Genomic DNA, 13,978 nt, shown 5'->3' with positions numbered 1-13,978 from the left:
AGATTGGGGTTAGAAATTGCTGTCAGCAACCCATGCTTTTCGTAAGAGGCGACTAACTGGATGGGATGTTCAGGTTTGCTGACTTTGTTGACACACTTCATGGTATCCCAGTTTTGTAGATCGATTCTCTTGCCGTTGATCACTGCATTGTCTGGACCAGACTGCCACAGAGTGCAGTGTTAAACAGTAACATTCCATCAACATCAACCAAACAAGAACTATTACATTTCAACCTTGTAGTCACCTTGTACTGGACCGGAACATTTCCTAAAAATCCTGATTGGAAAGAGAGTAATATTTAAAACTGAAAATCAGATCCATTAAAACGCACAACAATATGCTTGTAAAATCCTCTAAATAATGAATATGCATACAGCGTACAATTGTACCTGACTTGTATCCAGGAAGTGTATCTAGATTGACTGTGGAATAACAGGTTAACTCAAGCCTCTTTCGTGAGCAATTGTTCGCTGAATTATGGGTATTTGTGCATGGTTTTTACTTGTTTTGCATCAGAATTGAATGCCTCGAGATAGATTGTTATTTGCAGCCAGCAGCTGACTTATGTTTCTGTGCACATTGTTCTCTGTCTGTGTTTCCTGCTGCAACATGTGGCATGCTTTCGGCATTATTTCTCACTAAATATATTCATTTATTACTCACATGGTCACGAGGACACAGATGGTGACATACCTATTCAGTATGTTATAAGTGACTTTTGCAAGGTTGGGCTTGTTTTAGTTGTTTTGATTGGATGACCATGACATTGAGAAGGTTACACGTGTGGATGAAATCGTGTAGTATTGTTTTCTGGAGCTGATGGGGGATACTTTTTATTAGGTGGCAAAGGGGGTCAACTGCAGCTTTTGGGTAGCTCACATGACTTTAATATTTTCCATGTGAATAAGATGATTGATTCAGAATTGCAGTGGGGACTGTTGGGCTTGAAGTGTTTGATTGTCATGTCTGTAAGTGTTCACTCGTCACGCCTGTAAGTGTTTGATCGTCATGCCAGTAAGTGTTCACTCGTCACGCCTATAAGTGTTTGATCCTCCCGTCAGTAAGTGTTCACTTGTCACACCAATGGGTACAGTGCATAGCGGCCATTTCAGTTATTTCCCTGCTGTGATGTTGCTTGAATATTGCTAAATTAGCAATATATCTTTGGTTGCAGAAGTTTTAAACAATGTTCAGACACTGTATGATATATAGATACATTGTATCCGACTGCCCGAGACAGGCTAGATTTCTGATGGGTGGTCTAAATTTACAAGCTAGAGAGCTTGATGGTGTGTTTTGGTCATTTTTAAGTTACCAGCCGTGGTGTGTGGCTGGGTGTTTCGCTTATTTCACATACTGGCTCAAAGTACTTCCGATGATGATGTTGAGCAATTAATTAATTTTGATGTAACAGAGAATCATGTAGGGGTTTCAGTGTAACTGTAAGTGCAATTCGCAGGAAAATTGTGAGAAAATATATATTTTGTTCAAACTGGGATTTTGTTCTTGGTAAGTTTTTTATCTCCAAAACTCATTGGTAACTAAACATTAAACTGAAACATTGATCCTGTGATCACAGGTCACCTGATGAGACCATAACAGGTTTGCAGCTTGAAATGATAAGTTTTTAAGTCCAGTTGAATATTTTTGTTGACATGCAGAACTGGAGTAGGCTATCTGCAGGTTTAGAATTATCTATGTACTATATGAGTGCAAAGGCTGAGAGCACCTTCTGGGGCAAGCATGTTTACCTGCCACCAGTCAACACCTGTCCTTGATGTATTATAGCTAGTTTAAAACGCCAATGCCAGTCTCTATCTGTCAAGGGAAAATATAATACAAATGACTTTTGGTTTCACAAGTGTGCAGTACTTTAGGTACATCAATGTGCTGTAGGGGTTGCAGTGTTCTCGTTAACACAGAAACATGCATTTTTCATGTTTTGGACGCACAGATTCTGATCTACATAATTTTAAGTACCATAAAGTACCATAAAACTGCAACATATGGACAAACAATAAATTTTAACATGATTCAGGACTAAACTCAAATTTTCACGCACAAACGATTTGGACTACATATTTATGATTTTGTTTCTCCACACTCATACATAGTGGTCTGAATGTTCCCTTGTCACACCAAAGCTCCAGGTTCTATTTCCCACATGGGTAGAATGTATAAAACCCATTTCTGGTGTCCCTACCTGTGTTACTGATATTGCTACAGGGTCCTAAACTGCCATATGGCTGGAATATTGCTGAGTGCGGCGTAAAACTAAACTCACTCACTAAGCTGAACATGGTTTTAAAAACATCTTCACTCACTCCAGACCCTGTTGTGGAGAGGGATTTGTTGGATTATATTAAATTCTGAATATATTCTCACTCACTCCACTCCGCTCCACTCCACTCCAGTCACTCTGGTATCCTATGTGATTGTAGGACAGTGTTTGCCCTAGACGTGAAAATTTAGGAGTCATGATGACTCCCTGGTGCCATGAGAGGGAGTCATGGACATGTTTTGGGGAGTCAACTTCAGTATGTAACTTTCAGCAAGACATCAACTGTGATTTTGTAATAAAATAAAAAACAAGGTAAAGCAGTTCAGGTATTTGACTGCACCGAGCAGTCAACTAGCAAGCAAAACACTGAATAGTTTTTAAACACCAGCAAATTACAAGCTTAGATTATCTAAACTGAGGGCCCAGTAGCATTGCATCAGCAGTGATGCAGGCGTTTAAATTCATATATTTGAGATAATTTGTGGATCAAATATGCAGGTCTTTTGGCATCAGGACAAACACTATAGGAGGCACTATTTTATTGAATAGCAGGTAGTATTTTGTGGCAGTAACAAGATACTGGAAATGTGCATTAGTATATTCAGATTTGGAAATGACAGGGAATAGTTTTCCATTTCTAACTTCTAGTTTTAGCAATAACACATTCTGCCATTTTGGATGTAGATTTCCCAGGTGGAGACAATTACATAATTTTGACCATTTAAATATATATGGCATTTGGCATATTGTCCATCATCAGAAACATACTTATTTTTAGACTTTTTAATGACTGAATCTCAAGCTCAGAGCATTATTTTTATGAATGTATTCAACTTTTAGTGTCATGCTTTTAGTGTCATGCTAGAATTGACCATCTGCTGTGGTAGTTTCTGATGACATCGAACTTAATATTCGGATTTGTTTGTCAGGAGTATCGGTTTTACATAATTTCTTATGTTTTCTGTGAGAAGGTTTATGTAAACGACCTCAGTGATTCTCGTATCACTAAATATTTGAATTAAATTATCCCCTTTTTGTGTTAAAATTATGCATGGTTTATTGCCTCACAGGAGTGTTTGTAATTCATTGACCTCATCATTCTGAGGTCAGTAGAGAAGACTTGTCCCCTTGAATTTAAGAATATAATGAAATATCCCAATTTTGATGAAAATAAAACCATTGTTGCCCCAATTCTCTAAGGAGACAAAGGTAGATTCTAGATGAAGCAAACAGAAACTCTACTATGAAAGAGGAAAATACATTAATACAAATCTTCATATCTTTGTTAAAATATTATTGAACAATTTTTGGATATCAGTGATTTTTCTGGATATAAGTTATGTTTGAATGACATGTGGACATGTTGAGGATTGGGTTAACACATGTTCTTGGAATTTTTTGTGTTCTGTATGAGAGTCAGAGTCCTTGTCCTTGGAACTAATCTCAAGGGATTGTACCTGGTTCTTAATCCTGAGGATTACATGTATCGCAGCTTCAGCTGAGACGGACGGCCTATTGACCATGAACTTCACTTTGCAGCTGTGTCTCCATTGGTGTCCCATATTTGTTCGGATTATACGTAGCCATGTCACAGTTTCAGTGCCCACACAGCGGTAACATTCTCAAGACGAACACTGCAAAAGTGGCTCTTGTATCTTTGACTAGAAGTGTGTCAGTGTCTGTCACTAGTCTTCAAAAAGCCAGGCTGTGTGACGTATGGCTTGCTGCTATTGAATGGCATGATCCTCATTGATGTTTTGGTTCTGGCATGGATCCAGTATGGTTATAATGGTTTTATACAGAATGGTCACATTGACGGTATTGTCCAGGATAATCACATTAGCAAAAGGTACTTTCTGATTGACCATGTGCCTGTCACATTAGGATGATTACTGTAACAGTGTTTTGTCCCTTTCAGATTATTAATCCAGATTCCAAAGACTTTGCTTATGGAGAGTTGTTTAGATAAAATCTTACTTTCAAGTATAATACCCCTTTGTATTATGACACAAGGAAACTTTTTTTCAACAGACATTACTGTTAGGTTGACCAATAACAGTTCCCTTATCTCAAATAAGTCTGTGGATTTGGCAACCAATCAGCACTCACTCTTATGTTGAAAAATTCTCAGGCTCAGATGCTTTGGAATTCATCTTCAGTAAACCGTGCTTGTCCTATATGAGGTGACTGATGGGATTGGGTGGTCAGGCTTGCTGACTTGGTTGACACATGTCATCGTATCCCAATTGCCAAGATCGATGCCCATGCTGTTGATCACTGGTTTGTCTGGTTCAGACTTGATTATTTATACACCACTGTGATATAGATGGAATATTGCAGAGTGTGGCATTAACCTCAACTCATCCAATTGGATTGCTTAAAGGCAAATTCCCCTTTATGTAGCACCATAGGTCAGGTCACCCTTTATACAGTGCCATGGGTCATGTCCCCTTATTACAGTGCCATGGGTCAGGTTCCCCTTTATACAGTGCTATGAGTCAGGTCCCCCTTTATACAGATCCATGTATCAATTATACCTTATCCGTCTCATGGGTAATGGGTATCTGACATAAAAATACTTAAGTGAATTCTGCAATTCAAGCATATCCTTAATCCTTTAGTAATATTTTAAAACAGAAATCAATAAAACTACACTCCAACACATCACATTGCATCACGCCACACAATCTTGAACCACACCACGACACCATGTCACAAAATACCAATCCACACCACACCACACCACACCACTGTCCCAATCCACCCAAGCCATGCCACACCACATCACACCATTCCACTGACTCTCACCTCAAGATCACACAACCACACCATACCACATCATTGACTCTCACCTCTACATTACACATCCACACCATGCAACACCACTCACATGACACAACCCCCTCCGTACCGCACTGCACCACACTGCACCACACTGCACCACACTGCACCACGCCACTGACTCTCACCTCAACATGTATGGTCCATAAATGTTACGTTTACCCTGTTGTTTTATTGGTTTCAGCCCTTCACCCGTGGAGCCATGAGACAGTGCTTCAGACTGTAAGTAAACTCAGCCTGCGTCAGATCCACAAATCCTCATGCTTCTCAACCCGTGAAGGTCCCGGGGTAGAATAGGCCTTCAGCAACCCATGCTTGCCATAAAAGGCGACTCAGCTTGTCGTAAGAGGCGACTAACGGGATCGGGTGGTCAGGCTCGCTGACTTGGTTGACGCATGTCATCGGTTCCCAATTGCGTAGATCGATGCTCATGTGGTTGATCACTGGATTGTCTGGTCCAGACTCGATTATTTACACTTTACGGACCGCCGCCATATAGCTGTAATATTGCTGAGTGTGGCGTAAAACTCAACTCACTCACTCACTCACTCATGCTTCTCTATCATTAGAAAAAAACAAATTAAAGGAAAGGGATTGCTAGAAATATGATCCTCTAACTTTTGAGACATTTTCATATTACTGACATCAGGACTTCTTCTCTTTCTTCCGAAGTTCGGACTTGGACATAATCCAGTATGGAGGAGCGAACAACAAATCCAAGTCTTTAATTCAATTAGACTGTTTTGCTCTTTGCATGTTTTCTGAATCCATGATGTCGGTTTCTAATATTTAGAACAAATCTGATAATTTTCCAGCAATTTTGCAGTTGAACTGAGATATGTTAGACGGTGGAGTCCTTTGATTTTCAGGATGGTTGTCCTATTTAAGAGTTGTACGATGCACCTGTCACCATGGTTACACTGTTTATGATACAAAACCAGTTGTAACTGTAGTTTTTGACAACCTGCTTGTCTAAACATATGAATGGTAATTTACATAAATAGAGCTATGAATGTGAGCAGTATAATTAACAATGCAGATCTGGGTATTCATAATTTGAAAAGGAAATTATCAACGTCAAAGAAAGGACAAAATTTTATTGTTTATATTGTTTTTGTATTACCAAAAACACTATTTATATTACCTCCTCCTGTTCAAAATAAACAGTCACAGAGCATGATGACTGGTAAATAGTATTGTGCTTTTACACTTAAATAATACAGGCACTCGAGACTTTGTTTTGAATGATCCCCATGGCACGCTTGAAAAAATCCACATTTTTCAAGGATTTACAGGATGCAAATTTCTGTGTCCTATGTTGATAAAAATAAACAATGGACGCAATAAAATTTATAATCGCGTCCATAAGGACGCAGAAAAGTTCTAAATACCTTATCAATAAGTTATCAATGGGTATTCTACTTGCTGGGTTATTGTGTTATTTGCAGTTTAATTGCTGTAACAAAACATTGATGATCGTGATACAAATACAATAATAGTAACTGACTTAAAGAACTATAACAACATAGTATAAATAATACTTAACTGTCTGGGACCCAAATTTTGTTGTCCAAGGCCCCTGAATGTTAGGAGTATGAGTCCAAGGAACCCTCAAATACAGGACTCAAAGTAAATTCCTGCATTTAACCTGTATTTTGTTGAATGAATATTGTCATAGTACAGTGTTGGATAATAAAGTCCCAAGTTTTGCTATCCTACATGTAAACACATTGATTTCTAGATCTGGGTTACATGTTACTTTGATGGATGTGTTTGTACTGACATTTCACGCCTGACGTACTGTGGAATTGTTTATGAACATCCTGCAAGTTGGTGACCCGACCCACCGTAATCTGGCCACATGGCAGGATCTGAGACCCTGATCCATGATGTCTGACCTCCACGTGTCAGGTCAATGGCCTGGAGTGTTGACCATGCAGGTCGATGAAGTTCACCTCTTATCATGTTTGTGAAGTGGCACACCCCCACTGAACAGCAAATGTCCCTGGGTGTCTATATATTGATTTCAGAATCAGCTAGTTTCAGAGCTAAGCTAGTTTCTTGAATTCAGAGTTAATAGAAAACACGAAACTTTATTAAATTGTGTTTTAGTCTGCAATCAGTTTGCCAATATGTGATGCAGGCGCTATGGGTAGCAGGCAGTGGTCGAGATGTTGGAAGTGTCTTCAAATATGTGGTTGACCTGTGATAGATTACTTGTGCCTGATAAATTGTTTTTACAGTTTTAGCTGTTGATCTTACCACTATTGTATTAAATGGCCACCAAGAATTGATACACTTCCAAAGATTTAGAACTGTTGATGTATTTATTAATGAATATTACTGTCACTTTGCTGGTATTGAGAGTCACCGGAAAGTTTATCAGAAAAAAATGATAATAAGTCATCTTCTATTGCGCACAGTCCCCAAACACCAAGTTATTGCTTGCGGTGTTTAATCAGAATCTGATTAATAGTACCCCAGATAACCCAAGCTGTTAGGTGCTAGAAGATTATAGTCACATGACTTTATTCAACCAGGTACCCATTTTCTGCTAGGATCACGGAGGCAATTTTAGACAAACTCACTCGCCTGAGGTGAGGCTACATGTATCATTATCTGGCAGGACTGAACTCCAAGAGACTCTCAGACTCAGGAGTCAAGTTGACAAACACGATATACAGCAGAATATACGACAGTAAGAATGTATTATTAAACTGTTATAATGGTTACAGACAGCCTTTCTCACACAGATCAGTTTCTCATCAGATAATCATTCTGTTCAGCTTGAATATCTCATCATGATAAACATTTGAGGCGTTAAGGTTTTTGAGAAATCTGAATATAAAGGATCCTGGTAAGATTTCACGTGTCTCAAACTATGGACTAATTTAAATATATTGTTTGATGGTACACTCATCCATTAGTCAGTTTTATTGATGTAATTGAAGTTTGTTATTGTTGTTTCCTGGCTTCTATTACCCTTTATAGATATTTGTCAGATTTTTATCTGATAAATAACTTCCCCCCTGCTTTAAAGGACAAGGGTATGTATTCAGGGCGTAGTTCGTGCTGACAATACCAGATTGGGATGTCCTACTTGCGAGGGCCTCAGCTGACGTCATACTATTGAGCTGATATATGTCTTTCTTTATGCTGACATGCTAAAGAATCGTAGAGATAAACAAGCTGTTATTGTCTGTCTCACTGTTACTGTTGCACTCCTCCAGAGTGTAGAGGTCGTCATTTGCATGTGGAAGAGGTGTAATGCGATCTGGTTGACTGATTATGTGGGTTAGAGGTGGTTTTTGACACAAAGGATGATGCAGTTTGTGGCCTTGACACTTTTGAGCAAGTGCTCTGATATGAATGTGATGTCGTTGGTAGCTTTTTGCCATTACCTGGGGCGTACATGTGACAAATTTGGGTGTTTAAAGACAGTTTTATGGCCCTGCATAACATTAAACAGTGAGATGAGAGCCGTATATCAGAAGTCTGTGTGTTAACAAGATTTCTGTTTTCATATGGGATACATAAGTTATGTCTTTTCTAATACTTAGGGTCAGTGCTCACCATTTAGGAAATGACGAACATAATTATGGTTTCTTGTCCTAGTTTATTTAGCATTGCAAGTCTCAAGCCTCTGTTCACTATTTAAAGTCTGCTTGTTGATAGCCACTTGTTCAGACTTTTATAGGCTCAATATATCTCTAACTCTCCAAAGTGTATTGCTAGTGAACTTCTGTTATCAGATGCTTTGTTTCATATCTAAATATTTGTGACTATGCTTGTCATAAGAGGCGACTAACGGGACTGGGTTGTCAGACTCACTGACTTGGTTGACACTTATTACCGGTTTCCAATTGAGCAGATCGATGCTCATGCTGTTGATCACTTGATTGTCTGGTCCAGACTCGATTATTTACAGGCCACTGCCAAATAGCTAGAATATTACTGAGTGTGACATAAAACTCACTCTCACACACTCTCTCTTTCTCTCTCTCACATTAACTTGGTGAGATTTCTTACCAAAGTGAACATTTAGTCACTGAATTTTTTAAATATTTTGTTCCACTACTTACTGTTTAGAATATTATTCTAAGGCACCCAAAACTCTGTCTTTGATATTTCTTGTCATTTAGAATATTGTTAAAACCAACACACAGGTCTAGAAATGTCATTGTTTAAGTCATAGACTTTGGTTATGCCCTGATTATTGGTACATCAGTTATAGACTTGGGAAGTGTAAGAGAACTGTCTGTCAGTCCATGGTTAGAAAGTGTTCATACTCTCAGTTTTCTTGCAGTTACAGATTTATTGCTTGTTGAATAGTCACCTGTTACCACCTGTGGAAAGTCTGTGTCTGTGAAAAAGCAATAAGTGCAGGTTATGTCCCCCTTTTGTTCAGGACACATTCTTACAGGTAATTGGATCAAGGTATTGAATAGAACCTTTGTTGAGATTCTTTCTGTTTGGAATTGGTCCAAGCTTGTGGCAGGATACTCAATGGATCATGGAGTCAGGCTGACTGACTTACTTGGCGGCATGTCATTATTGCCTGTTTACAATGTCAATCACTGGATCATATGGTCCAAACTGAATGATTTACTGGTTATTGTCATGTAGTAATTTTCTGGCATGAGCTACAAACACATTAGAGCACACTTGATCTAAGTTATACATGGTCTGCAGCAGTCCATGCTGTTGTGAAAGATGACTGAAGTGATAGTGGGGCCAGGTTCTCAGGCAGTTTCATGCCTGTTCCAATTGTTTAGATGTTCATAATGTTAATCATTGGATTGTCTGGTCCAGATTTTTATATGTACTGACCATTGTCTGATAGCTAGATAATTGCTGTCTTGTGTTAGCAGCACACCAACAAAAACGTTAAGTTGTGTTCAAACCATCCTGCAAACAGTTGAGGTCTATCCAGCAGTGAGTGGGTCCACATAAGCTTTAATTCCAATGAAATCTAGATGTTTTGTTCAGGGAAATAAGGTCTCTGTGCATCCATTTTGCAGTGGTTATGATGTAGAGTACAATATAGTCTCCATTTTCTACAGCACTGATGGAGTCATGATATGATCAGTGACTATCAATATTGAAACAATGAAATAGTATTTAATCACAGCTAGCTGATATTGATTAAGCAATGTGGAATGGGTGAATTGTTTGATAGATCAGATGCATTTTGGATGAAATAACCACATCTTTGGGTTATGGACAATCTCTTTGATATGTCAAATATTTGGAGGGCAGGTTAGGTAATCCTTTATGTATTGAGTCTTGGCTGTTTTTATTCAGCAAACCCAGACAGAGCCCAAACAGAGAAGTTGCTTAAGTGACAGTAACTTTTGAAACCGCTCCTTGAATTTAGAGCAATTGAGTACAGAGTGAAGTGTTCTTATGTCAAAATGACTTTAACCCTTACTGTACTGGTACCCCTTGTCGCGGTTTTACTACCTAGGCTAGCCAGGAGATTTCTAGTTATCCCTCTTCATGCAATGCCAGAGGACAACGCCTCATCTGTCTGTAATCATTTTGTTTCTGTTGCATAACTCAAAAAACCAATCTCTTTTGTTCAACAAATATTGGTAGATATATCAAACAGAATCTATAATGGTGCAGTTTGCTATTTAAAGATTTTTGTCCTATTTTTCATGGTTTCCATGGAAACAATTTTAACTTAGTCTCCATGGTCCCCTCTGGACCAGGAACAGCTTATAATATCTCGTATATGGTATCAGTTGGTTTTGGGAATAATAGCCTATAAATATCAGTTGTATATAAAGCAGTATTTCTTTTTCTTACATTTCAGGCTTTAAATATCAGTTGTATATAAAGCTGTCTATATGTTACTAGGCTAAAAATATATGTTCACCTAGAAGCGTTTGACGTAATGTTCCATTTTATGACAAATGCATTTGATAAAACATGATAGCTGCAAGAGATAGGGTATCTTGATTTGACATTTATGTATAGGATAAAAAGCATTAGAGCAGACAAGAACACTTGCTGATGAATTATGGATTTATTTTGAGGAAAAAGGAACAAGCTGTCAGGGATGTTTATTTAGACAGCAGAAGGAAACAATAACAGTTTGTCAGTGATATGGCTGCACAGACATTTCCTCTGTTCTTGACATAGTTGACAGCTGATTGATACCAAAGGGAGTCTGGATTAAAATTGTTTGAAAGTAGTGTATGCTTGGATGGTCATGCACACTCACATTTGCAGACACAGATGCATTAGAGAGAGATGACCATTGGCATTGGGTGGTCAGGCAGGCTAACTTCATTGACATGTCATCGTATCCCGATTGTGTAGGTCAGTGCTTATGCTGATAATCACTGGATTGTGTGGTCCAGAATTGATTATTTAGAGACTGCTGCCATATAGCTGGAATAAGCAGCATTAAACAAGAACCAACCAACCAAGACATTCACAGAGAGTAGACAGATGCAGCAGTTAGCATTTGGCTAAGACAGTTTTGAGTTTCACAAATAGTTTGTTTCCAGGATAGAATCAGCCCCTTAGACAGTGTTTTTGGTGTGTTTGGTTGTTTGCAAGTGTGCTTGATATTTTCTTCCAATGTCTGTTTCTGTCCTGCCCAGACATGACAATTTGTAGTCATCATCAAACAGAGGCAATATTGCAGAGAATATCTGAAACAACAAAAATTATCAAATGTTTCGTAGAATATTTGTCTGGCTTCAACAAATAGGTGTCTGAAAAAATATATATGAAACCAAAATAATATTTTAAAAATTCACTTGCTCATATTTGTCTCAGTTGCACTTGTATTCATCAAAAGTAAAACTCATTTCTGTGTACAACTCTTTGTATTGAATTTTGAACATCTGCTTGTATGACTAAGAGACATGGTATGTATTTATACTTTTCAGTCAGTGTGATAGAAAATTATTTCTTTTGTTAATGTATGAAAAAAATGATTCAAAATATGTTTGTCCTTTAGATTAAGTAAGTATTGTCAGATAACGTCACTTTGCTTAGGTGCACTGATGAATCGATGATTGATTAGGAAGATAGTATCTGGTGACCTACTTGCTCAGGTGTTGCCTGAACAGTGCATGTCTTTAACATAAACAAGACGTAAACTTCACTTGAAGGAGATTTATTAGATTATGACAGTCTCCTGACACCAGATGGCGCACTTCAGTCACCTGATGTTATTACCTTGACATTTCTTGTTTGTTAATTGACAGTATCGATGGACATTTTTGTTGATAAAATATTGTTGTTTTATGCATTACAAAGAAGGTGGTGTGGTGTTTAAAAAATTTTAGGTTTTGTCTGATCAACAAGATTAAGCACCGAAAGCTCTGTTTCTGATGTGAGATTGATTAATGAATACTTAATGTTTAGTGAAGATGACATTGTTTCATGTTTTAAAGAGCTACTGATTGGTTCCAGGTCATTGTACAACAACGTGGATTGATGACTTTCTTTCGTGTTTGTTTGACATTAAAGTGAATATAATTGTGTTGCTGAGTCAGTGTTCAAATTGACTGGTCTGCGGCTGTTTGCGAACTGAAGTTAATTTAACGTATATTTTGTGAATTATTCTTATAAATATGTACTTCAATAACAATTTTGCAGATTGAATCTACATGCAATAAAATATGGTATATGATACAAAATTAGTCACAGTGTTGAAAATAGGTAAATAGTTCAAATTCTTTCAGAAAACTTCCGTAGTATTGGACAAGTAACCAGTGACAAGCTGTGGAATTGTTTGCATTTTATGTAGTCAATATTTTGGATTTGTTTAATTCATTCCATGTAAAGGTCTTGTTGCAAGCAGCAGTACTGTCTTGGCATTTGTGTGGAATTAGCTTCATACACACTGTGTGAATGAAACAACCACCTGGGCACAAATACTCACTACTGAGTGAGTATGATGTTTTACAGCTTTTAGCAAACATCATTGTGCCAGAAACCAAAAATGAGTCTCACACATTGTACCCATGTTGGGAATCAATCTGGATCTTTGGCATAATGAGCAAACACTTCAACCAGTAGGGTAATGCCTACTAACCTACCTGCTAGTGCATGTGACAAAAGCTCACTCTGTACCACCGGGCCTTGGATCACCAGCTCTTTTATGAACAAGATCGTGTAAACAAAATCAAATATTCTTCCTGGTAATATTCATTCTCAATCAATATATTTGTACTATTGAATCAAGGTAGGTACTTTGTATGGACTAGACAGTGTGCAAAATGTACACTGGTCCTGTGGTCCCTGGCTAGTAAAAAGTGATTAGGACCACTACGTGATGAATTTGGAGTGGTTCTGGTGGTTAGTGGGTTTTGAATTGATAGTCAGGTAAATCTACAAATGTTACTTTGGATCCGTGAAGTACAGGACCACTAATTACTGTCCACTCGTTGTTCCTGTGATGTAATTGGAAATTTTATAGGGTTAAGGCTTAAAAATGCCACTGACTTTTAGTATTTAAAGTCTTCAGCTATCTATGCTACTCAATACCCAAATTTATTCAGACCTTGTACAGAACTTGTTAAATGTGCAAATGATATGTAAGTTTTTGATGACCCTACTTCCTTTACCAAATAACAAAGCATGCATTTCATTCACACTCTAAACCACTGGTGTTAAATCACAATGATGATAGAGAAAAATGAGAGAATTCAGTGCATAATCTCTACCTTGTGACGTCTGACATAAAGTGGAAGGAATATTGTACTGATGTTTCCCAAATTGTTTTTCACAAAAAAATATGCACAGTTTTTTTTATTTCTACTGAGATTCAAGGGATTTGAAACTTGTTCTCTGATGCAGTGACCTGGGGTTGTGTGTTAGTATTCATGTTGT

General features: G+C 37.9%; 1 protein-coding gene across 1 annotated transcript in view; it reads left to right on the top strand.

Annotated features, from left to right (window-relative positions):
- Positions 1 to 13,978, top strand: part of LOC137285135 (eukaryotic elongation factor 2 kinase-like) — a 36,029-nt gene that overhangs the window by 5,606 nt on the left and 16,445 nt on the right. The window contains exon 3 of the mRNA XM_067817363.1: positions 5,307 to 5,344. Within this exon, the coding sequence (XP_067673464.1) occupies positions 5,307 to 5,344 (38 nt within the window). The remainder of the gene's footprint in view (positions 1 to 5,306; positions 5,345 to 13,978) is intronic.

The sequence above is a fragment of the Haliotis asinina genome, chromosome 5, assembly GCF_037392515.1.
Source record: "Haliotis asinina isolate JCU_RB_2024 chromosome 5, JCU_Hal_asi_v2, whole genome shotgun sequence".
In the NCBI taxonomy this organism is placed as follows: Eukaryota; Metazoa; Mollusca; class Gastropoda; order Lepetellida; family Haliotidae; genus Haliotis; species Haliotis asinina.
The sequence above is the reverse complement of the archived record's forward strand: the minus strand, read 5'-3'. Positions and strand labels throughout refer to the sequence as shown.